Below are 27,541 nucleotides of genomic sequence, written 5' to 3' on the forward strand. Positions count from 1 at the left end.
GTGCCAAACACATAGCAGTGCTTAATAAATGCTTGACTTGAACAAATACCTCCAAAGCTTTTTAGAAGCATTCACTCAAATATAAACAATGAATGTTACAAAGTACTCATATCTAGTCATTAGAGACAGTCTTTTAACAATTTTAACAAAATCTCAATAAAATCCTGCTCCAGGGCTTATTACCTGGGTGACCCTGAGGAAATCATGTATTCTCTCTGAGCCTCTTTTACCTGTTGTCTTTAATACGATGACAATTGTACCTATGATACTTAACTCCTGAGGTTCTTTTGAGGATCCAATGAGAATACGTATAAAAAGTACTTTGCTATCTTTAAATAATAGCTACTATTATCAAGACCATTCTTGAAGGCAATCAGATTTTATTTCTTTACAAATATTCTACAAATTAGATTATTCACTAGCTCTTGTTGGCCTCACACTCAAGTGATTCAGGCAATGAAGTTTTATTGCATTCTGAAAGTATTCCACACTGTTTTTCCCCCCAAAAAATGTTAACTCTCCTCTTCCACTCCACCACCAATTTGTTAAATTCATGTCATTTGCTGATAAGGAGTTTCAAAGGGTATCCTCCAAAGGAATATAACAGGTTGTAGCCTACAACAAACCAATTATGAAACCAGGGCCCGTAATCCCATCAAAATGGCAGAATATGATCACTTGGAAAGTTTGATAGGGCAGACCAGACTTCCATATTAAGAAACTCCTATGCACACCCATACATACCTATTAACTACTTGCTTATTTGCTCCTGTGCCTGACACAATGTTACTCTATTCTAGTGCCAGGCACCTCTGCTGGAGTTCAGTAAATAGTTGTTGGTTGACTGGCTGGCTTACTGAACAAGCTATTGCACTCTTCCAAAGAAGCATAACTTATTCCAAGGAGTAACTTAACCCTTAACCTGCTCATATAGGTTTTAACACTACTTTTTACCCATCAAATGACCAAATTGTGCTAGAGAAAAATGCTTAAATAAACTCAAAACCAGCATACACCAAATAATGGCAGATGCCAGTTGGAGGAAATCTGTCCTCCTTGAAACTGAAATATAATATCCCTTCTTTGATAAAATGCATCTAATCTAAGTAGAAAGTTGTTTGGGGGCCTTTAATGTGACTTAAGTAGGGGTGCTTCAGAAAGGCAGAGTGACAGATAGCCCAGTGCTATGCACACAAAATATGCTCAGGAAATGATTCTACAGCAGGAAGTGTTTATTGCCGATGAGGAATGGAAGGCCCCCATAGTTTCCACTCAAAAGTCTTGCTTAGCACAATACTAAAGAGAGTTTCACCGAAGACATAATCCTTATTGAAGATTTATCTTCATATACTTCAGAAACCATATTTCTTGAATCAGATCAAATTTTCCTTGGCAAAGAACTGGCTAGTAAAGGGGACTATTGAACTTGTATAGTAATAGCCATGACATATTTTGTACATTACTGACCTCTCCACTTACGGGGTTAAGAGATAAATTGGTCAATGATATAGCTACCACTGGTTAGTGGTAAAAAAACTATTGATGGGCGTACTCAGAAATGCCTTTATTATATTGTGTCAGAGGAATGAGATGAATAGAGATAGTGCCATTGCCTTCTTTCCTTAAAGAGTCCCCCTATGCCCTACGGATAGATGCTTTTGGAGACAAGTTTCAATTACCTACAGGTGGGTTCTCTACAGCAAATATATTAATCTAAGCCACCTTGTCTCTGTTCTCCCTTCACCCCATTAGACTTCTGGACCCCTGTCTGACTATCAGTGTGTTTGTATGCTCAGAGAATGAATGTACATGAAAATATGATTTTATTCTAAGTGAAACATAATTAAAAAGGGAAATATTTGCTTAAAAAGAGATGCAGCCTTTTATACTAAATACAAAGGCCATTGGGCTCTCCACAGTTTGATTTCTCCCCTTTATGAGGAAATAGATGATTGATGACTGGGCTCATCTTCCTAGGCCAATGGTTCCAGAAGTGTATGCCAGGGCCACTACTGATCATGACTTGTAGATTTGGTGCATATAAGTCTGCCGGTGGTACGATGAATAGAGTGTTATGCCTGGAGTCTAGAAGAGCTGAATTCAAACCCAGCCTCAGACATTTACTAGATGTGTGATACTAAGCAAATCACTAAACCCCTGTTTGCCTCAGTTTACTCAACTTAAAAATTGTGATAATAATAATATCTGTCTTTCAGAATTGTGAGGATCAAATGTGACAATATCTGTAAAAAGTGTTTAGCACAATGCCTGGCTTAAAATGCTTACTCCTTTCCCCCTATAATAAGCCATGTAGCTGATCAATATATATTTATTATATCACCATTATTGTGGTACAACATGGAATAAAACCTGGCTTCTTCCCTCAAAGTACTATCTGGGAGGGGAAACAATAGCAAACAATATTAAAAAAAAAAAGCTTCTATAATTCAAAGTTCAATTGTGTGGAAAATGCTAGGAGTACATTTCAGAAAAGGGGAAGATGAGTTGGGGCTGTTAAACTTTATGGGAAAGGTGAGACAGTGGACTTTGGAATGGGAGAAATGAGATGAAAGGGCATTACAGATACAGGGAACAACGTTAGCGAAGGCACAAATGTGAGAAAAACTATGGCAGACTTATGAAGCAACCCGTGGGAAAAGAGAGCTCAGGCTGGGGATGTCAAAAGTAAGGCTGGATGAATACTGGTGTGGTAAGCCAGATCATGGAGGGCCTTGGAGAATAGGCAGTGCAATTTAAACTTGATCAGTAGGAATAGGCAGACTTTCTATTTCTGCCATGAAGCAACAACATTCTTCCTTTTCACTCTGGCAAGCACTTTTTTTTTCTTTTTGGAGTGGTGAAGGGAAATGGATGAGGCCAGTTTTCCACAGGGTTATTATCCAAAAGGGTCTCTGAAATGAGAAGAACCTGGCAAATCACCAAAAGAGAGAAGACTAAATTATGGCTGAGCAGGTTGACAGCACCAAACTGAAGTTTCCTTGATGAAAATAGAGCCAAAGAACTGGTAGCCCGATGACTATTCCAGCATGGTGGGGCACTTCCTCCAGTGACTCAGTATTTAAAACCCCTGCCAACTTTAGTGAAAAGCATACAGAAATGAGATCCTTTTCTTTTAGATGTCTTAAGATGGATGTTTTTCTACTATAATTAGCATCAACCGGAACTAGAGAAACAGAGTAGAAAAAGCCAAGGAGAAGAGAGATTTCAGCTATTTGAGAAAACCATCTGTGATGTATGGCACTGTCAAGAAGGTTTTGTGAAGTCTTCTGGAAAAGAGCTATCCTTCTATCCAGCTATGAATCCTGCACAGAAATCCAACTCTAGACAAACAAGGAGATGGAGTTTCTACATATACAATGTAAGGAAGAAGGAATGGTTGCTCTTGAAAAATTTAAGAGATAGCCTTATATCCAAAACAAGACCTAAGAATATCCATACATATGTAGGGATTGGGAATTTATATTGTGTAAGTAAATCCAGGGAGTAGAAAACAGACTCTAGCCCTTTATCTTCAAGCACACTCAATCCGAAAAATAGTAATGATGACCAATTAATGTGTCATGGAGCATTCACAAATCTCTAGACAGATAAGAAATGTAACCAATAAAGAAATAAGTGACTTTGCCCAAGATCCCTGCTACCTTACTAAACCTATTTTACCAAAAATAAATGGGGGAACAAGCAATTCAAGAATTCAATTTCTCACATTAGGCAAACATCTGTAAAATTCCATTCCCTCTCATTCCATTTCTGTCCTGGCTCCACAGCTGAGTAGCTATGTGAACTCAGGCAAGGTCACATCATCTCTGAGACTTGGTTTCCTCATTTGTAAAATGAAGAGATTTGAATCAGATCGTCTTCTACATACCTCCCCGCCACAACCCCAGCTGACTACTTTGGGACTACTTTGTTCCATTCCATTCCATACCCAGATCCTCAAATGAGTATATTCTGTCATTCCATTCTACAAACTCCCAGTTCATGGAAGTAGAAGACCTGGGTTCAAATTCTGACTTTATTACTTACTGCCTCTATGACCTTGGACAAATCACTTAATCTCTTCAAGACTTTATTTTTCTCATCTGTAATGTGAAGAGATAGAAGTAATGACTTCCAAATTCCCTTGTAGCATCTAAGATTCTGTGATCATTCTGTCATCATTACTCTATTAGACTGTATTCCATTCCAGCTAAATTTCATTTTATCCCATTGCTTCCATTCTAACTCCTTTTCCTTCTACTCTGCTTTATGGACCTAGGGAGTCAATTAGACATGTGCTTTTAGAGGAAAGTAAACATTGGTTCTCAGGATACAGAATAATCAAGATCTGCCCAGGAACCAATATCAAGAGCAACATTTATTGGTGCAAGGAAAACGCAGGCCTATTTCAACACGTGAAACTACATTGGATCATCTGAAAGCTGCTCTTTGGTTCCCTGTCCTTGGTGGCAATCAGCCTTCAGCCTTCCAGCCACCTCCCCCCCCAGCCCCAGCCCTACTCCCATCCCCAATCATATAATCCTAGAACTGGAAGGATTTTCACTCATGAATTTGTTCAAGTCTTCCTCAAAGCATGAATCATATCTTCAACAATCCTCTAGTGATAGGGGATTTGTTACTATTTGAGGTAGTCTATTCCATTTGGGAGAAATTCGCATTGTGCTCAGGTTTTTCCTCATCCTTATCTGAAATCTGCCTCCCCATATCTTCTATCCACTGGGTGACCACCTAGAGAAGAGGCCCTATCAATTCCTTGGATTTATGGGGTATCTTCCCTAAAAATGGAATCCCTTTATCGTTCATCTTTAGCTCCAGCTAGGCAGCAGAGGTTGTTATTCTTTTATCCCTTATTTAAAACCAAACATGGAGGAATATACAATTGATAAAGCCTAGGTTACAAAGTCATTTCTTGAATTACTGAAAGATATTTATTGTCATACTGTCTTACGCTGCTGTTGAACAGTGCAGTTAAAATAGCATAGGATTTGATGTCAGCACAGGTTCCAAACCCAGCTTTTCCACAGAATAACTAAGTGAGCCCAAGTAAATCTCTGGGCCTCAGTTTCACCATCTGTAAAGTGTGGGAGCTGAGATTTTAGATGATCTTTAAGGTCCCTTCCAATACTAAATACCATTAACTCCTGAGTTCTACTGAACTTGTTTCTTGAGTTAACTGTAAACTGTAAGCTGCTTGAGGGCTTGTACCTTTCCATATTTTCTTTTTTTCTTCTAATAATAATAACAGTTACTACTAATATCAGCTAACATTTCTATAGTGCTTACTATGTGCCAGGCACTGTGCTAAGTGCTTTACAATTATTATCTCATTTGATCCTCACAACAAACTCAGGAGGCAGGTGCTATTATTAGCTCTATTTTACAGATGAGAAAACTGAGTCAAACAGAGATTTAAGTGACTTGCCCAGGTTGACATGGCTAGGAAGTATCTAAGGCTAGATTTGAACTCAGGTCTTCCTGAGGCCAGGCTCATTGCTCAAGTTGCACACATAGTGGTTTGCCATCTAGCTGTCTTGGTGCTACCTAGGAAAAAAGTTTTTTTTTCCTTTCCATATTTTCTTAGCTATTGCTGTTGTTCAGTCATTTTTCAGTCATGTCCAATTCTTTGTGATTCCATTTGGGATTTTCTTGGCAATGATATTAGAGTGGTTTGCCGTTTCCTTCTCCAGCTCATTTTACAGATAAGGAAACTGAGACAAAGAGTTACTCTTGCCCACACACAGCTAAGAAAGTGTCTGAGACTGGATCTGGAGTCTGGAGTCTTCCTGACTCGGGGGCCAGAGCTCTATTTCAATATAAATGGATCCTTTTGTAATCCTATTCATTTCATTTTATGTATTAAAAAACATTATTCTCAGAAGTCATAGACTTCACTAGACTGCCAAAGGTATCCAAGAGCTCCTGCCTTAGAAATACACCCTTGCATATAGCAAGTACTTGATAAATATCTGTTGATCTGAGTGGTGAAGAAACCAGAATGTCAAAGGGCAGCATGGAATCATAGAAACAATTTGGGGCCCGGAGTAAAGAGAACAGGATTCAAATCATCCTCTTGCACTTATCAGTTGCAGGACCTTGGGTCAGCCATCTAACCTCTTTGGTTCTTTATTTTCTTAGGCATAAAGCATGGGGGCTGGTTCAGATGATCTCTGAAATTCCTTCCGGCTCTAACTGAGTTTTAGCCTCCCAGTCTAGTTTGCTCACTTCTCTTGGAGTACAAGGTTTCCATTCTTTTCTTTGTTCCTTTGTTAAAAGTATTCCCTAGCCTGCCCCCCAGCTCTAAACTTCTAAATACTGATTCAGTACCTCTTAGAATAAGGACTAGAGGTCGCACAGATGGTAGGTCTGGGTAGCATTTTCCAGGGAACAAATGAAAGATGCCCCCTCCACCCTGCCCCTGAAACTACCTGCACTCAAAACCAATTCCAAACAAGAATGCGGTTCTAGCTTTTGGCTCCTGTTTCCTCCTACGGTTCACCAACAGGATTACTGTTGGGTCCAACCAGCCCTCATCCCCAAGAGGATGATGTCACTTGGTTTGCTTCGGGGGAAGAACTAGCTGGTTGTATTTTAAGCTCTGGGGGTGGAGTTGCGGTTCTGCTCCACCAGATTGCTTGCAGCCTCTCCCATCGGTGGGGGCCACCCCACAAAGACATATGCTGATGACTTTTAAGCACATTCCTCGCAGCCTCTCAACTGGTCAGAGACTCTGCCCATTTTCTGGTCAATGCCTTGAGGTTGTAAGGCTTGTAGAGGGTGGTTTCTGAGGTTTACTTAAGTAGAACAGATTGGAAATCAGGAAAATTTTCCATGTCCAACTGGTCTCAGCTTTGTTTTCACATTTATGTCACTGTGTGGCGGCATAAACTAGAGGCGTCATGGGCAACTATTTCCTTGGGGAAAAGAGGTGAAAGGTACGACGTAACAAACGCTTGTGATGCTGAAAGAGGAAAGGGAAGGAGAGCTCACCGAAGTAAAGAGAAGGTGGAGCTGACAATGAAAGGTGACAATGAAAAACACCCCTCAACCAGGGGGTGCAGGGAGGAGTGCTGGATATGGAGTCAGGAATCCCTGAGATCAAATCCTGCCTCAGATGTTTACTAGCTGTATGACCCCAGTTATGTCATTTAACCTCTCTGGGCCTCAGTTTCCTCATCTATAAAATGAATGGAGGGAGCTTATAAGGTCCCTTCCAGATCCTGTTGCTCAGTCAGGTCTGACTCTTTATGACTCCATGGACCACACTGTCCCTGGAGTTTTCATGCCAAGGACACTGGAATGGTTTTTTAAGGCAAACACAGGTTAAGTGACTTGCCCAGGGTCACACAGCTAGTAAATGTCTGAGGCCAGAATGGAACTCACATCTTCCTGACTCCAAGCCCAGAGATCTATCCACTGAGCAATCTAGCTGCCTCCTAAAATCCAATGAAGCTGAAGTCAGAAGATCTGGCTTAGTCATAAGTCTGCCATTTCCTAGGTATACAACCTTGGGCAAATTATTTATTCTTTAAGAGCCTCAATTTTCTCATATATATAACAAGGATAATAATACACACCCTATCCTAATTCAAAGGATTACTGTGATGACCAAAATTAAGTGAGGGATTATTTCAGTAGAGCTGAAAGAGATCTCCGAGGCTATCAAGTCCACTCTCTTAAATGAAAAAATTGAGGTCCAGATATTTGAAGTAATTTGCTTAAAAAGTCAATAGCAGAATCAGAATTCAAATCCAGCTCCTCAGAGTCCTAATCAAGTGCTCTTTCTGTATCTCATGACAGTAAGTTTGACATTTATAGTGCTCCCAGGTTTACAGAGTGCTTCTTCATAACACCCTATGAAGGTAAAGTAGGTAGGAAAAACATCATTAGCCTCATTTTACATATAAGGAAATTGAGGCATTTAGTGATTAAGTGACTTACTACCTATGATCACACAAATGATTTAGTCCACCCACTAAATCAGTAGTGTCAAATAAAAATTGTCCAGTAACCAGTAGGTAATAAGGATCCCTGTGGACTGTATATATATTTAGAAAACCAAATATTAATATTATTTATGCTTTTTAAATTTTTATTTATTTTGCTAAATATTTCCCAATGACATTTAATCCAGTTCAGGTCTTACTTGGGAGTGTTATGGGCCACAGGCAACCAGGGGGCAGTGTGTGGGTGTCATCCCTGAACTAAATTGTGTCATCTGTTGGAATCTGTTGGAATCCAATCTGTTGGAATCATAAATTTAGAGCTATAAGAGACCTTATTGTCTAGTCAAATCTTTTCCCACCCCACACCCCCTGCCATACACACATCCCATCTCACATGAGAAAATTAAAGTCACTTGGGATGAAGTGACTTGTTTTAAGGCTGCACAGACTGTGAGTGGCAGGGCTAGAATTTGAATCCAGGTCTCCTACCTGTAAATCCAATCTGGGTACTTCCCCTTATGCCAAATGGCTACTGGCTTATATTGTAAGCCATACACACACACACACACACACACACACGGCTTACTATATATATATATATATATACACACACACATATATACACATAAATATATATACATATATACACATATATACACGTACATACATACTATATATGTATATATACACACACACATATATATATACATATATACATACATATATATATGTGCTAATAATATCACTTTAATGGATGCTTTATAAAATAACATCCTTTAAAAAACATCTACATTTAAAACTAAATCATTTCCTGGCACAGACACCTAACTAATGTGTCAGATTCCCCCAGGTGGGGCTGGGATGGAAAGGATGACGAGGGTCATCAACAACCATATATAAGTAGGACGTTCATTTTATGTATCAGGCTCTCTATTAATATCCTTCTCCAATGTCTCATGATGGTATGGAAAGGATGCTAGGATCTTGAATTCTGTATCAATGAACCGCAAGCATTGGGAGATCCTACTAATCTGGAAAGGCTGTGAGCTACAGGCCTGGTTTGGGGTTGTGTTTCTGTGGTCTGAGAAAAACCCTGGCTAAGTGGCTTATCACCAGAAGTTTGGCTATCAGACAAATGTGTGTGTGTGTGTATAGACACACACACACACATATATATTCATACACATATATATGTATGTATGTATATATGTATATGCCATAACAATTCATTAAACTATTTAGTAAGGCATGGCAGGCTTCTGCAATCTGTGCTAAAGAAAGCAGTATCACATGGACAAAATCACTGGTGCTTGAAATAATGAGGTATGACTACCTGCTGGTATTATAAGGAAGTCTAAGGCACTGAGACTTCAAGGAAACAGTGGACATAGAATTAGCCTTAAAGGAAGAAGAGCTGGGTTCAAGTCCTCCCTCTGTCACATAAAGACTGTGTAACCTTGAGGAAGTCATTAATCTTTTAATATTCTAGGCAACAAGCTGAATGTATGTTGAAGAGAAAGAACTGGCCTGCGTTGGTAGAAGTTTCATATACCAGGAAAATCATTTTCTTTTATTTTCATTCTCTCTGTCTTTTGGTGGTGTCCTTGCTGTCTACAAACATACTCATGTCTCCCACATCTTTAAAAAGCCTTAACCTAATCCTGTCATCTACCCTGGCGGATGTCTTACATCTCTCCTACTCTTTGTGGCTAAATTCCTTGACAAAATCCTCTATACTAGTTAATACATACTTATTAAACACCTACTATATGCCAGGTACTGTGCTAAATGATTCATAAATATCTCATTTCAGCCTCACAACAAACAAGAAGTAGCGATCACGTGGGATGAGGAAACTGAGGCAAGCAGAGATGAGGTGACTTGCCCAGGGTCATACAGCTAGTGACTGTATAAGGTTACACTACCTGATTCCACTTCCTTTCCTCTCACTCTCTTCTCAACCCTCTGCATTCTAGCTTCCAATTCTATCTCTCCAAAGTTACCAAATCTTTTCATTACCAAATCTAATGGCCTTTTTTTCAATCTTGATATTTTTTGACCTCTCTGCAGCACCAGATATTTTTGATCACTTCTTTTTTTTTTTTTTGGCTAGGCAATGGGGTTAAGTGACTTGCCCAGGGTCACAGCTAGTGAGTATTATGTGTCTGAGGCCACATTTGAACTCAGGTCCTCCTGACTCCAGGGCTGCTGCTCTATCCACTGTGCCCCCTAGATGCCCTATAAGACTATCTATCTTTCTATCTATCTATCTATCTATCTATCTATCTATCTATCTATCTATCTATCTATCTATCTATCTATATTTTTTTGGCTAGGAAATGGGGTTAAATGACTTGCCCAGGGTCACACGGCTAGTAAGTATCAAGTAGATGAGGTCAGATTTGAACTCAGGGATAACTTCTTAAATGTGCTCTGCCCAATTGGTTTCAATAGCACTACTCTCTCCTGATTATCATCCTATCCATCTGATCACAACTTCTTTGTTGGTTCTCTGTCCAGGTCATACCTAACAACAATAGAGGTCATTATAGCATATACCTCCTAGTTGCTGGTATGAGGATAAAAGTATACATTTTTCAAGTACTTCACAATCTTTAAAATGTTATATAAATCTCACTTATGGTAATAACAACAATAATTATTTCATAGGGCTAGTGTACAGATGATGTATATTAAGTATTTTATAAACATCGAGGTGCTATACTTGTCAGATATTACTCTTTCAGCATAAATAACTCCACAAATTTACTCCTACAGTAAGATTTAGATTTGTCCTAAAATTTCCTCTTTCTGGTTGCAAGGCAAAGAGGGAATAGCGTTTATATAGAACCAACTACGTGTAAGTCACTATGCTAAGCACTTAACAATATTACCTCCTGACAACAGCCTTGAGAGTTAGATGATATTATTATCCCCATTTTACAATTGAGGAAACCAAGGCCAACAGATGTTAAGCGATTTGCCCAGGGTCACACAATTAAGAAGTGTCTGAGGCCAGATTTGAATTCAGGTCTTCCTGAGGTCAGGCTCAGCACTCTATAGCTCTGGGCCATCTAGCTGTGAGATTCCTTTGGTTCTAGTATTACAGGACTAGTGAGTAAACCTGTCTTACACCTCCCCTGGCATCCTCCTCATGCTTTTGTTGACTTCAGTCTCATCCTTTTTTGACCTTTGCCTCTCTGGTTGTCATTAAGATCAAAACAACTTCATTTTGGGGAGTGCTGAGCACCTGGAGAAAACTCTTCACTTGATATAAAAAGCTTTTTAAAAATTCTAAACAAAGCATATTCAATCTAATATACAGGTGAAGATCCTGGAAAAACAGTAGAGACCAAATATTGGTTATGAGCATATCTGACTTGCAAGACAGTTTGGACAAGAAGTGGTACTTCTCTCCTTAGAAAGAACAGTGGAATTAAATGCAAAGACTAATTCTAATTCAAAAACAGGGATGATAAAACATACTTACTTTCCTTCTTTCTGTAGAAAGGTGTGGACTACAGGTGCAGAACTGCACATATGCTACCAAGCAAGGTTAATATGAGTGTTTTCCTTATTTGCTGTTGTTATTACAAGGGTTTTTTTTTTTGAGGGGGGCAAATATTGGAAAGAGATGGCATTAAAAACAAAAAGCACCAATAAAGCACTTTTTAAAGGAAAGAATGCTGGTCTAAGAGTACAGAAAAACCTAGATTGTAGGGACAACTCCATCACTACTTACTTATGTGTCATTTGACCTGTGTGTCAGTTTTCTCATCTGCCAAAGAAAGAATAATACTACTTGCCTCACAGGGTCGTTATAGAGATCAAATGAGACACGCTACCTTTTGAAAAGCACTTTGAAGAGTACAAAATTCTGTACCAAGTAAGGGGTGTCACTTCTTTGTAAGGAAACTTCTCACCTCCCAAAGCTCTTTGACTCTCCATCTGCCACAGAGGCACAATGTTTTTGTCACCTCCACCTTCCCACCCCCTTGTCTTGTCTACTCACTGCGGATCATGAGAGTTACTGAGCTGCACCATTTGCAAAGCACAAGGAGGAAAGGGGCTGTGAAACTGGAAGGCCATTTGGAAAAAGGCATAAACCAAGTTGACTCAGTGTAAAGTTCTAAAGGGCATAAATACTAACACAAGCAGTACACTTCAAACATCTCCAAAGGGTGATCATGTTAGACAAGAACAGATGAGATCAGATGAAAGAGGTATGTTTGGAGACAGCCAGCCATGAACACTTCCCAAACCAATGGCCCTCTCTCTCTCACTCCAACATCCTGTCAGGACTTGCTGGATCTTTATGGTTGGACCTTTCTCCATTTTTGCCTTTCTTCTACAGGGTACAATTTACTCATCAGATACAGGTTTTATTCCACAAGATGATTGTTATTTATCTATTTGAAAATATGCAGACTTCTTGTACTGTTCTTTCATTAGTTTTTCATGTGTATAGGACTTGTCTTCCTAATTAGGTTATTTTTTTCATTTCCTGAAAAAAAAAGCCTTGATCCTTTTTGTTTGTTTATATCCTAGTTACTGTCCTTTAAGCCTCTGCAGGTTCCCCTTTTATTTCAACTGAACATTCCCCTTTTGTTAAGGAACCCAGCCCAGCATCCACAGTCATTGAGGGGAGAAAAACTTATGGAGAAATGATCCATCAAACCCACCATCTATAACAGCTGATCAGTTGCCATTGATGGGGAGGTAAGTCCAAGATCCCTAGGAAAGAAAGAAGAGATCCTCTCCCTCTCCCCGCCCCACCCTGGGAACCAGCAACCCTGCTACCAGCTCAGCCCTCAGCCTTTGTCCAGGGCAACAAGCCTTGTGGAGATGGGACCCGGCAACTGTTTCCCAAATTCTGCTCCCTGCCCTTGCTTCCTCAGCTGAAGACCACTGAAGGGGGGAGAGTCAGGAGGGAGAGGTGGGGAGCAGTTCTTGCCATCGATATCATTGGCACTGTCAGATAGTTCACCATTAGAAATTATACACTCCCACTCCCACACCCATATCCACACACACTCACACACACATTTTTCAATGAAAATGACATTCTAGATGCGTTACCATCTGCTTTGCTCCTGCACCCTAAGGACCACTGGGCCTTTCCATAGCTAAACTCTCTAGTAACTACTGTCTTCCTTATAAGAGAGTGAGACTTTCTTGCTTTTCTATTTGTATCTTTTTGTGCTTAACACAATTGTTTGCATAGTAAGCACTTAAAACCTTATTCACTCATTCATCCATACATCCATGCATCCATTTATCACTTCTGTGAGGGTGGGCTCTTCTTTATAGGCATAGTAGACTATTTGTTGGAACTTTGTAAATGAACTGCACCATATCCATAGATTAGAGTACTGGCAGAGGGGGAAGGAAAAAGGGGATGCATGTAGAATATCCTCCTCTATACCAAATGTATGTAAACACAGTGCCACACCTTGTATGTGTCTTTGAACACCTTGCATTATGCACTTCTGCATGGGCCAAGATAGGGTCCACAGAAAGGTACAAAAATAAGATGTAAGCAAAGGAGTTCATGCTTCACAGAAACTGGGCTATAGCTTAGTCTTAACCAGCTTCAGATGCTGAACGCATTGGAGCACAACATTTTTCTCCAAAGCTCTTGGGAAGCCTATATTTAATTACACCAGGGCAGACTTGACTTCTGCTCACACACAAGAGGAAGCTTTTACACAGAAATATTCAACTAGAAGAAAGTGCAACAAAAGAAGCACAAAACATAGCTTGGAAGTGGATTGTGCCTTGATATAAGAGGAAACTTCCTAACAATTACAGCTGTCCAAAAGCGAAAAGGTGTACCTCTAAGGTAGTGAGTTTCCCATCACTTCAGGGAGGGAGGGGTAATTCTAATGGAGGTTTGATGTCTGGTTGTTGGGGATATTTTAGAAGGTGTTCCTATTCATATATGAGTTGGATTTAAGTAACCTCTTCTAGCTGGAAGAGTCTATGAGATTTTCTGTTTCTTTAGCCCTCTCCAAACACTAATTTCAGCCAACTGGCATTTAAGTATTATTTGGGGAAAAGCATAGTGTTTGCCAAAGGTATCCAGAAGGGTGAAATCACCCCAGGTAGCTTCATTCTAAGGAAGATTCTTCTCTCTAAGCCTTTTCCACAGTATCTCCCAAAAGTCAATTTCTGGAGAGAAGGAATGGGGTGCCCAGACTTCCTTCCACACAGTCGTTCCTTTGCTTATCTCTGCCCCATGACTGGCCACTCTTGGGAAGCCGTGAGCATTGCTGCTTTTCTTAACCAAGAATGGCTCAGTGGCATATCCAAGCCAAGTCTGTCAAAACCACAGTTTCTGCACGGCCAATCCAGAATGTGCATACTTCCCCAATCCTGTAGTGGTCTAAATAAAAACTTCCAGCAGAACTTGAGAATCTGTGCCAAACTAGGGAAGATAAATGGCCTGGGGACTCCATGCTCTGAAGGTAGAATTTCTTGATCACTGGCTTCAACATGGCCAAGACAATGCAGTTTTTTCAAATTCCCAAAAAGTTATGGTTCACAACATTTAATTTGATAAAATACTAGTTTTCCAAAAGGCCTTTGTGTAGAATCTTAGGAGGCTCAATAAAATAAGTATGTTCAATAGTTAAGACAAGGAAGGGGAAAAAGACTTCCTCAGTAGTCCACAAAAAAATAATCTTCAGTCTTATATATCAGTTCCCAGAGGTATCATAGGAACCAGATTATTGGCAGAGAGATACTTACCTTTTCACAGTAGCTTACAGTAAAAAAAAAAAAATAAGACTATATAGTTTAATATCTCTCATTCCAGTCATCTTTCCAAATTTCCTTTTACATACACACACGCACACACACACACACACACACACACACACACACACACACACACAGAAACACCTACACACAAATCTATGCTGTATCCAAAGAATCACAGAATGTCAGAGCTGGAAAAGACCTTAGAGATCATTAAGTCCAAACCTTATTTTCTAAGTAAGGAAACTGAGGTGATGTGGCTTGCAATGCTCATAAGATGCCATCGAGACCAATTGAACCTAAATAATCATCACAGGTAAAATACAGGCAAGAAGATGTCACTCAGCCTCTGACTAAAAACCTTCAGGGATGAGGACACCACCCCCTCTTAAGGCCACCCATTCTACCTGTGGATTCCCCAAATTGACAGGAACTTTTTCCTTACACCAAACTCACATGACTAGATCATCCACTTCAAACCCTTTTGAAAGATGAGGAACCTGAGATAAAAGAAGGTAAGTGATTTGACCAGTTATAAATCATAACTCTTAAATTTCAGAGCATGGGTTAGAACCCAGACTCTGGCACATTCTACTTAAAGACACTGCATGCAGAGCTAACTCTCATATCTACCTCCGTTGGAGATCCTGAATTTCAAGGTAGATAAAAATAGAATGAGCTAAATTTAGTCAGCACTCATCTTCCTCCTCTTTTTGTTCTTTAGTTTTATTAATCTCCACTTTTGGGGATGATTCCTATTTTCCTTTCTCACCCATTTTTAGTCATTATCTTTTCATGAGTATATTGTTTCCATCTTTCTCAAGACTTTTGTCCCCCTACATAAATCTCTCCTTGGTATGGTTGCTTAGATGTTCCCTCACCGCCCCCCAATCATATGAGATCTGACAATAGGTAGAGGCAAGGCCCACTTCATGAGCTCCTGATATCTCTGAGGTGAGCTCAGTATTATTTTACAGGTCACAAGTATCTGAGTGAATACTTGGACATTTTCATATTGGTGATGACTACCTTGCTTAAGATCCACCTGTCACTAACGTGTGTAAATTTACTACGCTCAATGCTTCTTACTTATCTGACAGAAGCTTGTTCCCTTTCTACTAACTTGAAGAAGCCAGAATGTCTGATGTTCATGGGAAGATTTGCATAATTATTGGTTAAGATACATGGGGACTCGGTATTTGAAAAAAGGAAGATTGCGACTGAAATGAACCTCTTTTGCATCCTTGTGAGTGCTTTCTCTAAGATACTCATAATCACAATTTTATCTGGTGATAAAAAGTTCACTGCTATGAGCTAAACCATCAACAGAATCTCTGAGATTCTTTAGAGGGGACTCCTGCAGTGGCTGAAATAAAAGTTGAAGTAGTTGACCTATGAAGTCCAACTCTAAGATTCTGTGGTTCTTTTCTCCTCTACTCACAGTCTGATTCTATAAATGGCTACATAGTAGTTGGCTCACACTACCCAAAGAAATCTAACAGTCAGCACCTTTGAAACAGGACAGAGGGAGAAGAGGAGGAAGAGGAAGAAGCAAGGAGAAAGTGAAAGAGAAGGAAGAGCTGGTATATGGAAATGGATATGAACTGCAGATATGATAAGAGATGGCTAGAAAGATAACTCTGCCCATCTGGTGGGACAGAGGGATGGGAAATAAATGATTTTCTGACTGCTGAAGGGGAAATGAAGTGTGCAACTGCTGCTATTGCTAAATGGGATCTCCAATTCCTCTCTCCATAATGATAATGACTTACATTTATACAATGTCTTTCACTAGCCCAGTCCCAAAGAAGTGTCTCAGAGGTATAACCAGATACATCTCTTGGTTCATTTAAAAAGTTAGGCCTACGCAGAGCAGAATTTCACAATGTTTTTAATGGGAAACTAACTACTGGGAGAGCAAATATTCAGATACAGATGGATGAGGGCAGGGGAGGAGTAGCATATCTCCATATCTCCCTGAAATACGGGGAGACGGAGAAGGGGAGGCAGTTTATATATGAAATCTTCATCCACATTATACTTTGGTCAAGGCAAAAATTTCAACTCAGATAAAATCATCCAGGGATCTTAATGGCTTTATGTAACTAAAGTTTCATCTTAACTGCTTCACTTCTATATCAAAAGATGGCACTCACTGGAACATATCACATTTAAGGTGAACTTTCCTCAGGCATTTCTGGGTCACCAGGGTAGCCACTTTGGTGGCTGACATCTGGTTCCAGGCTGTATTAAAGGCCATTCTCTGATGCTCTTGATGCAAATGAATGTTTAGGAGCAACCAAGGATAAAGGCAAGAAGTGGAATGAAGGCATCAATGAATCAAGTCTCTATTCCAATGAGATAATCATGCAAAGAAAAAAAATAGCTCAGTTCTCAAGAGGCTGTCAACAACATCTACTAAAACATGGGCAATATACTCACTTAAGCCAGTGTTTTACATGTAGTTAAATATTTCACAAATGCTTTGCAAAATGAATCTCAGTAAGGAAAGGGATAGAAGACCCATTGTTGGAGATATTAAAGGGTCGACATTTAGAGAAGATTAGGTTGTAAGGAATGATTCTACATTGGTTTGAATTAAGTAACAGAATGTCTTCTTAATTACTCTACTTCTCTTGATCAGTTGTATAATCACTGTTCAGCCACCTTAGGGGAAGACTAGTAATTTGATGGTTGAATATGTTTTTGAGAGGAACAGACATTGGAAAGAACACTGGCTTGGAAGTCAGAAGACCTTGATTCTTTGTGGTGCTGGCTTTGTTACTGATGGATTTTCTGACATTGGTCAAGTCAGATCAACTGTTTAGGCCTCAGTTTCCTTAGGGGGTAAAATAAGAATAAAAACTCATAGAGCTTGAGAGTAAGAGTGGAACCCTGGGATTCACTTAGTCACAACTTCTCATTTTACAGGGGAAGAATCTAAGGCCTAGAAAAGTGAAGAGCCTTTGCCAAGGTCACACAACTAACAGCAATAATCTTGCTGACATTTATATAGCATCTCAACATCTGAGAAGTACTTTGGATCTCTTTGAGCCTCACAACAATCCTGTGGGACAGGTGATGTTATTATAGAGGAGGAAAATGTGACTTGGAAAATTTAAGCAATTTGCTCAGGTTTGAGCAGCTAGTGAATATTTCAGGTGCGATTGAAATCCAGCCCCTTCTTGTGACAACTGCAGAGCTCTAACCACTACGGTATGATGTGTACTAATAATTTAATAATTAATTTATTAAATAATCATTTAATTAAAATAATTAATAATTGAAGAACAGAAACTAGAACGAAGGCCTCATGATTCCCAAGCCTATGATCTTTCCACTATCCACACTGCTTTTCTGCCTCACTGGGCAGGTGTGAGGATCAAGGGAGAAAACAGATGTGAAAGCACTTTGGACAAAAATGTCACCAGAGCCATACAAATTAAAATACAAGGAAAGTGTTATGGCAAGAATAGAAGCCAACTGTGAGCCCCTGGAAATGACAGGAGCCAAGTTCATAACTGGGCAATTTATTGAAGCTCAAACAACCCCAGAATAATAGTCTGGTTTAGGAAAATATTAATCAGATTGTTTCTTTAATGTGTGCTCAAGGTGACAGGCCCTCTTTGGCTGCCCTGAAATAACTCTCTTATTTTCTGACAAGTTACGTTTCTTGTTTGTTGATTCATCTGAGTGAAACCGTGACAATGTTTTCCATTGAACTAAAGCTCAGAAAACGCAGAAATGAGAACCAACTCTGCCCCTGGGTAGGTGAAGTCCCAAGGTTCAGCTCTGCCAGGCTGAAAGGGAAATCAGGAACATGCCTTGGGCTTACGGTTAATTTAACTCCTTTTGCAGGGTAGGCTTCCCCACCCAGACAAGAAAGGCCAATGAAAATGAAAGACAGATTTGCCAAATGACTTTGGGTGGGTGAGTAAGGGGGAATCAAGTTTGGATCATTCATTTCCCACAACACATCCACAAAGGACAGGAATGATAATCGGACTTCATTAACCCAGGAGACCACCACCATAACAAATCCCATGCTGGAGATTAGGGTGGAGCTTTGAAGGGGAAATATGAAACTTCCTTAAATGATGACTCTTAACTAATAACTGTATTTCTCTCTGAAATCTGCTAGCCTGGAAAATGTATCTAATTATTCATTAATGGACAGCTCCCACCTCCTATAATTATTCATTCCTGAGGAGGAATATGAGGATGGAATGGATAAGAAAGCCCTTGCAGGCCTAAGGGATTTGTATCCTCCCCCAATCCTTCTGCATTTCAGCCATGGGAGGAGGGCTCTTTAATTCTAAGCTTTGGGGTAAAGAGCTGTATATTACTGTGGTTTTATAACTCTCTTGACACTTAAGGCAAGAGATCCCACACTTTTTATGTGTTAAGGAGCTACTTACTGGGCTCTTCATTGGAAGACTTACATCCCATCCAGTGCTTTCTGGGGGATACTGGCAGGAAAGTGGGAACCTTGCGGGGTGGTGTGAGGGTTTGGCGATGGAACGTGGGAGAAGAGGATGACAGAACACTCTTCCGTACTGCTAGGAAGCCACAGGTAGCAGGAAGGGGATGTGATGAATACTGCGGGTATGGCACGTCAACTTCAGCAGTTTTGAACCCTCCCTAAAGGAAATGCCTTCAGGATAAAAAAGGGTTCACCTGATCATAGATCCAGTGATGGAAAGGAAGGCCATTTAGCCCAGTCCTCTAATTTTACAGATGAGGAAACCAATGCTAAGAAAGTGTGAGGTTACTCAGAGTGTATGTGACAGAGATAGGATTTGAACCCTTCAAGTCCTCTGACTCCAAAGCCAGCACTCTTTCCACTATACCATGTTGAAACGAGTTATGGCACTGTCACATACACACACCTCCCCCTTCCTCAGCCATGCTCTCTCCCTATAGCCTAAAAATATTAGAGATGCTAGGGAGCTGTGAGCCTCAGCCCCTTGCTGTGGCTCTCAGAAGCCCACATTTTAAATGTAGACAGGCTGGTTGATCAAAATTAACCTGCTGAGAATCCCTGAGTGGGGTCCCAGCTTCAGGAGGAGACATCTCAGGTTAACTTTATACCCTTTGCTAGGATAATAGGAGCTGTGACATTTTGAGGAACTCATAGAGAAACCTACAGGTTTTTCATAAGGATTTCCCTTTCTGCCCCGACCAATGACAATAAACGCCACCTAGCCATATCTCTCGCATCTTTCTTTCATCTCTGATAAGAAAGCAAAGATGCCAATGATTTTTGCAATTAAGAATTTGACAGCTACTGTAGGCTCATGGACCTCAAATAATTTCCTAAGAAAACAAACCGAGGATACAGGGGAGTATATGGAAGCTTAATGAACCATGGAGAGAAATGCTATGTAGTCACTAAACCAACTGTTAAGAGGAAACTGACTTTCATTTGATTCCAACACTTTGACATAAAAAAGGTGAAGATGATGAAATTCTAATGTCCAAAGCCTGGGAAGTAAGGAATTGACTTAAACTTTAAATAAGATCTCTGTGGTAGGCAATTTGTCCTTTATTTTGAATAATCAGTGCTGAGCCAAGGACTTACCTGGAGACACTGAGGAGTCATAGGTGCTTCTTTCCTTTCGGTTCATCCTGAAGGCTTGGATGTCCTTTTCCCTGTATGTCCCAAAACCTTCAAAGCTCCTTCTTTTACTCCCACTCACTTCACTGTCCCACTTGTCATTCAATGGGTTCATGTTGCCAAACATATCCAAGGTCTCCGACCTCGTGCTGCTGCTCTCTCCACTGCTGCCACTGGAGAACTTCTTTGTACAGGGGTCAGCAGGGTCTCCACTAATGTCTCCTTTTTCCTTCACCTGCGTCCACTGTTGGGCATCAGAGAGCGACAGGGTCGACAGGGTGTCAACCTCAAAGTTGCTCTTGGAAGCTTTGTGACTGACCTCACTGTGTTGGTGTTTCTGTTTCTCCTTATGCCTACTCTTCTCGCCCACCATGGGGAGGTCTTTGTCAGCACTGCTCAGTCGTTCGCTCAAGATGTGGCTAGAGAAGCCCGTGGACTTGCCTGCAAAGAGACCGCTCAGGTCATCATGGGTCCCCAGGATTCGGTCCTCCTTGTGCTTGTGTTTGTGTTTGTGTTTCCTTTTGTGGAGGCGACCACTGGACAACCCAGCACTGCCCACCTTTGGGGGATTGAGAGAGGGCTGTATGTCTCCGAGGCCCATGCCAACAGGTGTCTGCAGATGTACCCCATGCTTTGCTTTGTGCCTGGCAGTGCTGGACATCTTCACATGGGAGCTTGCATGGAACTGGGGTGGCGGCACTGTTGGCCTCATAAATGGCGAAGCCGTGCCAAGAGTGTGAGATAGGTACAAAGGAGCTGGGTACTGACCGTAATAACCAAGGTTCATCATAGGCATTGATGTGTAAGGCATTCCATAGGGTGCATAGTAACTTCCACTGGGGATAGGGTAGCTGAACCCCTGTAAAAAAGGCACCTTTGTCATGGTGTCATTGGTTTTGGCAGGCCTACCACGCTTCTTCTTGGACTTCATGTCTGAGGTCCTTCGAAGATAGAGCAAGGGGTCATACTGTATATATGGCACCGGGTAATAGTGATCAAAGTTGATTCTAAAAATACTGGGGTATGGGTTCTCGTGATAGAATGTATAACTCCGGTGGGAGATCCTGAACATCTGGAACTTGTTGATAAGTTCTTCTAGGTCCGCGAGGAACTGGAGGTTGTCACGGTTCTGCAGGCTTTTCCTTTTCCGCTTGTGCTTTGGCTTCTTGATGCTTTCGTGGGCAAGGAAATTGTCCACGATGAGATGCTTCTGCCGGTGGCCGTGTCGGTTCTTTGTGCTGGTGTCAGATGGAATGGCCTCCGGATTGTCCAAAGAGCAGAAGTCAAACGAGTACCGCCGACGGGATTCTGAACTCTTCTCGGCTTGATCGGATGTGCTGTTGTTGTCTGTCCCAATGCCACTGTCACTGGGGATGGTCTCTTCACTGTGGGACTCACTCACAGGTGACAGTGTGATTTCCTTCAGGGACCCGATCTCACACAGGTGTGAAGGTGAGTTGGCCATCAACCTGGGAGGTGACAGCTTCCAGGTTCCGCTGTGTAATCCTTTCTGGGTTTTGGTAGGAAGAGCACCGATGGGCTGAAGATTTGGCATAGTTTTCAACTCTGAAAAATTGATTTCAGTGCTGGCGGGGCTCAGGTTGCCATTAGACCCGACTAACTGCGTGGAAAGTGGGTGCATAGCTGCTGGTGAAGATGCCACAAGTGACTGAAAGTTGGAAGGCACGGCTGGAATATCCGGCTGGCTAGAAACAGGCCTTGGGTGCTTGATGGCTGTCTTAGGTTCTTCAGATGGGGGCTGCAGCTCTGCCCTAGGTTTTCTGCCCCTCTTTTTGCCAATGTAGATGGTCCCTCTCTTGCTGACATTGATCTGCTTTCCCAGTCTGCTGTCAATGGCTGCTCCCCCAGGATTGGTCTGGGGTGGTACTTTTGCCTTCAGGGCAATGTTGCTGGAGCAGGACAAGATCTGATTCAAGATGTTTTTCCTCTTAAGAGTCTTCATCTTGTTGATGGTCTTGATGGTCTTCTTGTCCAGTACACCAAGCTTTCCAACTTTTTTGTGGAATTTCATCTCGCTCATAGATTTCTCTTCTCCTGGCACTAGCTGGGCCAGTTTGGCCAAATTGCGTCTTCTCTTCCTCTTCTTAGTGCCAGGAAATTCCCGGCTGATTGGGCTGACGGGGCTGGTGGAAGTTCCCTCATGAATTGTCTCAACAGTGAGTAGAGGTTGTTTCTTTGGTCGTCCCCTCTTCTTTTTAACTGGCGTGATCACAGTGAGACTGTCTGTGTTTGTGTACAGAGGACTAGATGGGGTGATAGGATATGCAGAAGGTGGCTCCACCATGAGTTTTTCGGAAGTAGTGAGGGCTGACTCCCGCAGCATACTGGTGGGTTTTGGTTTGCTGCAGGTCCACCTCCGTTTTGCTGCAAATTTAGGGTGCTGAATTTCTGGCAGCTTGCTTGAGAGGGGTGGATCTGTGCATGGTGGAGGAGTCATGACCAGGGGGGTTTTCCGAAGTCTGGCCGCATTACTCGAGAGAACTTTCTCAGCACTTACAACACCTTCCAGCACGACTGAAGAGGGCTCATTCTCCATAATTTTAGCGAGCTTGGTAGTGCGAGGATCCTTTTTACTTCCTTCGGGATGAGAGAGCATCCTGCTAGCTACTTCACTGCTCATGGGAATTCCAGAAGCCAAAGCTTTCTCTGGTATGATTTTTTCCACCATTGTTTTCACAGACTGCCTTTTCTTCCTTTTATGGCTAGGTGGATCTAGGGTTGGAGTCTTGATGGGAATAGTGATCCGGACGTGACTCATATCATTTTCAGGATTATTGATGGAACTCACATTTTGCCTGGCTGGTGATACCTCTTGAATGTTATCTGTGGAGTAGCCTTCCTTTTTCCCTTCCAAGTTATCATGAGTTTTGGTCTCAAATGCTTTTTGGGCATTCTTGACCCAGTCCAGGTCTGAATTTTGTATGGTTTGATTTATTAAGTCTTTTTTACTTGACTTCTTCTTGCTGTTCGCAGTAGGGGGATCTGGGGGCTCCATTGATCCTCCTCCATCTTGGTCTCCTAAGGGTGGGAGTCCATTGCACTCAGCTGAGCTGGTGGTCTGGGTGGGTGAACTGATGTTGCTTGGGGCTGGGACCACATTACCCAAAAGCAGATCTTTGCTACTGCTAGACAACTGACTCCATGTGCTGCTCACACTACCTTTCTTCCCTTGGGACTTGGCAAAGGAAGCCACGGGCTCAAGGGTTGGAATCTTAGTGGTGGCTGGAGTTTCTCGACTAGACTCCGTCCCAGTGAAGCAATTCTGAGTGGTGGGACCATTATCCAAGCTGGCAGACCAATCTATGTGGCTCTGGCTGCTGCTTTTTTGCTGGTGCTTTGGTTTTAAGGTGTCTCCAGTGAAGTCCTGTTGGAGGCTGGGATCATAGTGGAGGGCTGAGTGTTTCTGTGGCCTCTCATAAACCTAAGAGAAAGAGAAGGAGGAGGGGGATGAGTACATTGGCGCCATTAACAAAGTTAATGTTGAGGCTCTTAATTATCTGAAAGTTAAGAGGCAAATGACTACTTTAACAACTTCTAACTCCAAGCCATTTTATAAGGGTTCCTTAAACTGTAGTGATAAAACTATATTAACATTGTTCTCAAATGAACGTTAAATGGGGTCTAATCTCAAGGCCCTGCTTTCAAATAAAACAGAATCATAGTCTAACTAGTTTAAGTTTAAAATTAGAATCATAGAATGTTAGGGCTGAAATGGACTTTAAAAGCCATTTAGCATGAACTACTTCATTTTACAGATGAGGAAGCCCAGGTGAAAGGAGTCTCTGCCCAAGGTCATACAGCTGTTTAATAGCAAAGCAGGGACTAGAGCCTGGGTCTTCTGATTCTTAGCTAATGTTTCTTTCTACTCTACCATGATACCTCCCTACTCCCTCCCCAACCTCCTTCTAAGAAATATACTTCTTTCCCCTCTTCAATTTTTTCCTTGATATTTTGTAGATTACAACATTATTCACATTTCACCAAAGTACTGGTATCACAACTCATGAAATAAACATTCTCTGTGGGACAGTGCAGAAGAAATTCTAAAATCTCAAGGCTAGAAATACAAAAAGGGTCTTCCACTCATGGAATGAGGGGGACCATTAGAGGACAGGAAAGAAATGGAAAGATGAGAGAATGGGCGTTTCCAACCACCCATCATTGCAGCATATGGTTTTATTTTTAGGTCCTATACTCCATCCCCATAGGGTGCTGTAAATGGTAATGCCCTCTATAAGCTATTAACATTAATAATTACATTTTTTGCTAAGAAAAATAATTACTGTAATTCACTTCTAATGGGGATCCTTTAACCTCTTAAGACAATTTCTTATAGTACCATAGGGGGTTCTTCATATTCTGAGGCACATCCTGGGAATGGACTATTGTAGGAAAATCAATATCCCTCTTGGGATACTGCCTTGGAATTTTGCCAACTCATCTTCATTCCAAGCCTATCCCTGACTAAATCACTTGGACTTCAGAAGCTTTCTTGGAACTCTTTAGCTGGAAAGGATGGAGGTCAGCTGAGCATTCAAGGGTGGGGAAAACAGAATCAATATGATAGAGTGAGTGAATACAGATTCATTCATCAGGTTCACCTACACTAGAAACAGCAGGCAGCTTTTAAAGCTCACATTAAAGACACACACATACTTAAAACAACAGCAATAACAAAACCTGATTTTAGATTGTTAGTAGAAAATTTAAAGAATTCATGTCCCCCAAAGTGGGGGACTGAAAATGTTCAGTTCAAGAAATGATTAAAGGATCAAAGATTTAAGAATTAAATTAAGAAATTATTCAATTAAATTAAGAAATTAATCAATTAAGAAATGATCATAGGATCAAAGATTTAAGGTCCTGGTAAGTACTTGAATGTTTTTCTACTACAATTCCCTCATTTTACAGGTAAGGAAACCAATGCTAAGATCAGAGGAGGACATCTTGGCTAGAAACGACAGCATTGCAGAGGAAAAAAAAACAAGTCAGGGCAGGAGAAGAAGCCCTAATGGGAGATAACTCTCAAGATTACAACTTTTGGAAGGTTTTCTTGGAAGAAACCAAAACTACCTATTGGAACAAAAACCTTGGCAAGAATGTTTCAATAAAATTATGGTTAATCACATTGGAAAGTTAAAATGTTAGGAGTGTTTGGGCTGCTAACCTTTTGAGGTTCATGTTATACATGTTAAGCTATCAAAGCTTAAATTTTTACTCAAATTTTTGTGATCTCCTCTGCGTCCCATGGGACAGATCGAGGGTAACAGTTTTTGGGGTTTGCATGGGGAAACCTTTTCTTGAAATACCTGAATAATATGCTTTCATATCTGGGTGGTCAGTCCAGAAGGATTTATAAAGTCTCTACTCTGTGCAAGGCATTATTGGAGGCACTGTAGATACCCGAAAACAAAACTGTCACTGACTTTAAGGAGCAAACATTCTACAACCATAAACAACAAATGCAAATACAGGAAAATAAAAATAAACACAAAGTAAATACAAGTTGATTTGCTTTGGAGGGTGGGGGCAGTAGCTACAGGAGATATCAGGAAAGGCCTCATGTAGGAGATATGTGGTGGCACAGTGGATACAGTGCTGAGCTTATAGTCAGAAAGACTCATCTTCATGAGTTCAAATCTGGCCTCAGACACTTATCAGCTATGTGACCCTGGGCAAGTCACTTAATCCTGTTGGCCTCATTTTCTTCATCTGTAAAATGAGCTGGACAAGGACATAGCAAACCAATTCAGTATCTTGTCCACAAAAACCCCAAATGGGGTCAGAAAGAGTCAGATACAACCAAACAACAATAAAAGGAGATGAATGGAAGCTGAGCTGTGCTTTGAAGGAAGCTGGGTGTTGTAAGAGGCAGAGAGGAGGAGGGAGTGGATTCTAGGCATCAGAGACAGGTAGCACAAAGACAGGAAGGCAGAGTATAGTGTGGTGAGAACAAAACTAAGGAATCCAGTGTGGCTGGATTACTGAAAGCATGAAAGGGAGTAAAGTGTAATTAGCCTGTAAGGTATGTTGGAGTCAGAATGTGAAGGTGTTTAAAAGCGAAATAGAGGAATCTGTTTTTTGATCCTGGTGACAAAGGGAAAGTAATAGAGTTGATTGAGTAGCAGAATGACTTGGTTAAACCCATGCTTTATCAATACTGCTTTGGCAACTTTGTGAAGGATGATTTTGAGAAGTGAGACTTTTACCAGAGAGACCAGTTAGAAGGCTACTTGTAATGATCCATGCAAGAGTTGATGAGGGAATGAAATAACGTGATGGCCATGTGAGTGGAAAGGCACAGGTGTGGGATGTGTTGTGCAGGTAGAATTGAAAACTGATTGGATATGTGGAGTGAATGGGGAGTGAGGAATCGATGAGGTTGACCTTTTGAACGTGAGTGACAAAAAAGGCTTGGAGTGTTTTCTACAGAAATAAAAACCTGTGGAATAAGGGTTGTCTTGGGGGGAAATATGACGATTTCTGTTTTGAATATGTTGAATTTGAAAACCCTAAACATCACTGAATTTGAAATGTCCAAAATAGGGAGCTGCAGGGATATGTTACGTAGCTCAGGAGACAGACTAGGGTAGGCTGTAGAGATCTGGGAGTTATTTGCAGAGAGATGATAATTGAACCCATAAGAACTAGTGAAATCACCAAAAAAAAAAAAAAGAGATTGTAGATAAGGGAAGCTTGAGACAAGGCCTTGGGCCACATCTATAGTTGAGGCATGTGACAAGGAGAATCCAATAAGAGGTGTGAATCAGACAGAAAACAAGAAAATTAACAGAAAAGAGTCAATGGAACCTCAAAAGGAGGGGGATAGGTAGGAGGAGAGAGTGTCTACCATTTTAAATAATGCAGGGAGGTCAAGAAAAGGTCATTAGATTTGGCAATTAAGAGATCACTGGTAACCTTGGAGAGAACAGTTCTGGCTGAGTGATAAGGTCAGAAGCCAGATGTTAGAGGTTTTAGAAGATAGTGAAAGGAGTAGAGACAATCAGTGTAGAACACTTTTTTCAAGGAGTTTGGCTGAGAAAGGGCTATTTGAGATATAGGACAATAGGATATAGCTATAGTGAGGAGTTTTTTAAAAGATGGGAAGGCATGAGGTTTTGTCTAGGCAGCTAGGAAGAAATCAGTAATAATAATAACTAGCTTTTATTGGCTATCTTTA

General features: G+C 41.0%; 1 protein-coding gene across 6 annotated transcripts in view; it reads right to left on the reverse strand.

The window, feature by feature from the left end:
• Positions 1 to 27,541, reverse strand: part of SETBP1 (SET binding protein 1) — a 537,494-nt gene that overhangs the window by 131,962 nt on the left and 377,991 nt on the right. For all 6 annotated transcript variants that reach the window (XM_020985737.2, XM_020985739.2, XM_078153276.1 and 3 more), the window contains one exon: positions 20,305 to 23,782. In XM_020985737.2, coding sequence (XP_020841396.1) covers positions 20,305 to 23,782 — 3,478 coding nt within the window. The remainder of the gene's footprint in view (positions 1 to 20,304; positions 23,783 to 27,541) is intronic.

This window comes from Phascolarctos cinereus, unplaced genomic scaffold, assembly GCF_003287225.1.
Source record: "Phascolarctos cinereus isolate Bilbo 61053 unplaced genomic scaffold, phaCin_HiC Scaffold_4;HRSCAF=312, whole genome shotgun sequence".
Lineage (NCBI taxonomy): Eukaryota > Metazoa > Chordata > Mammalia > Diprotodontia > Phascolarctidae > Phascolarctos > Phascolarctos cinereus.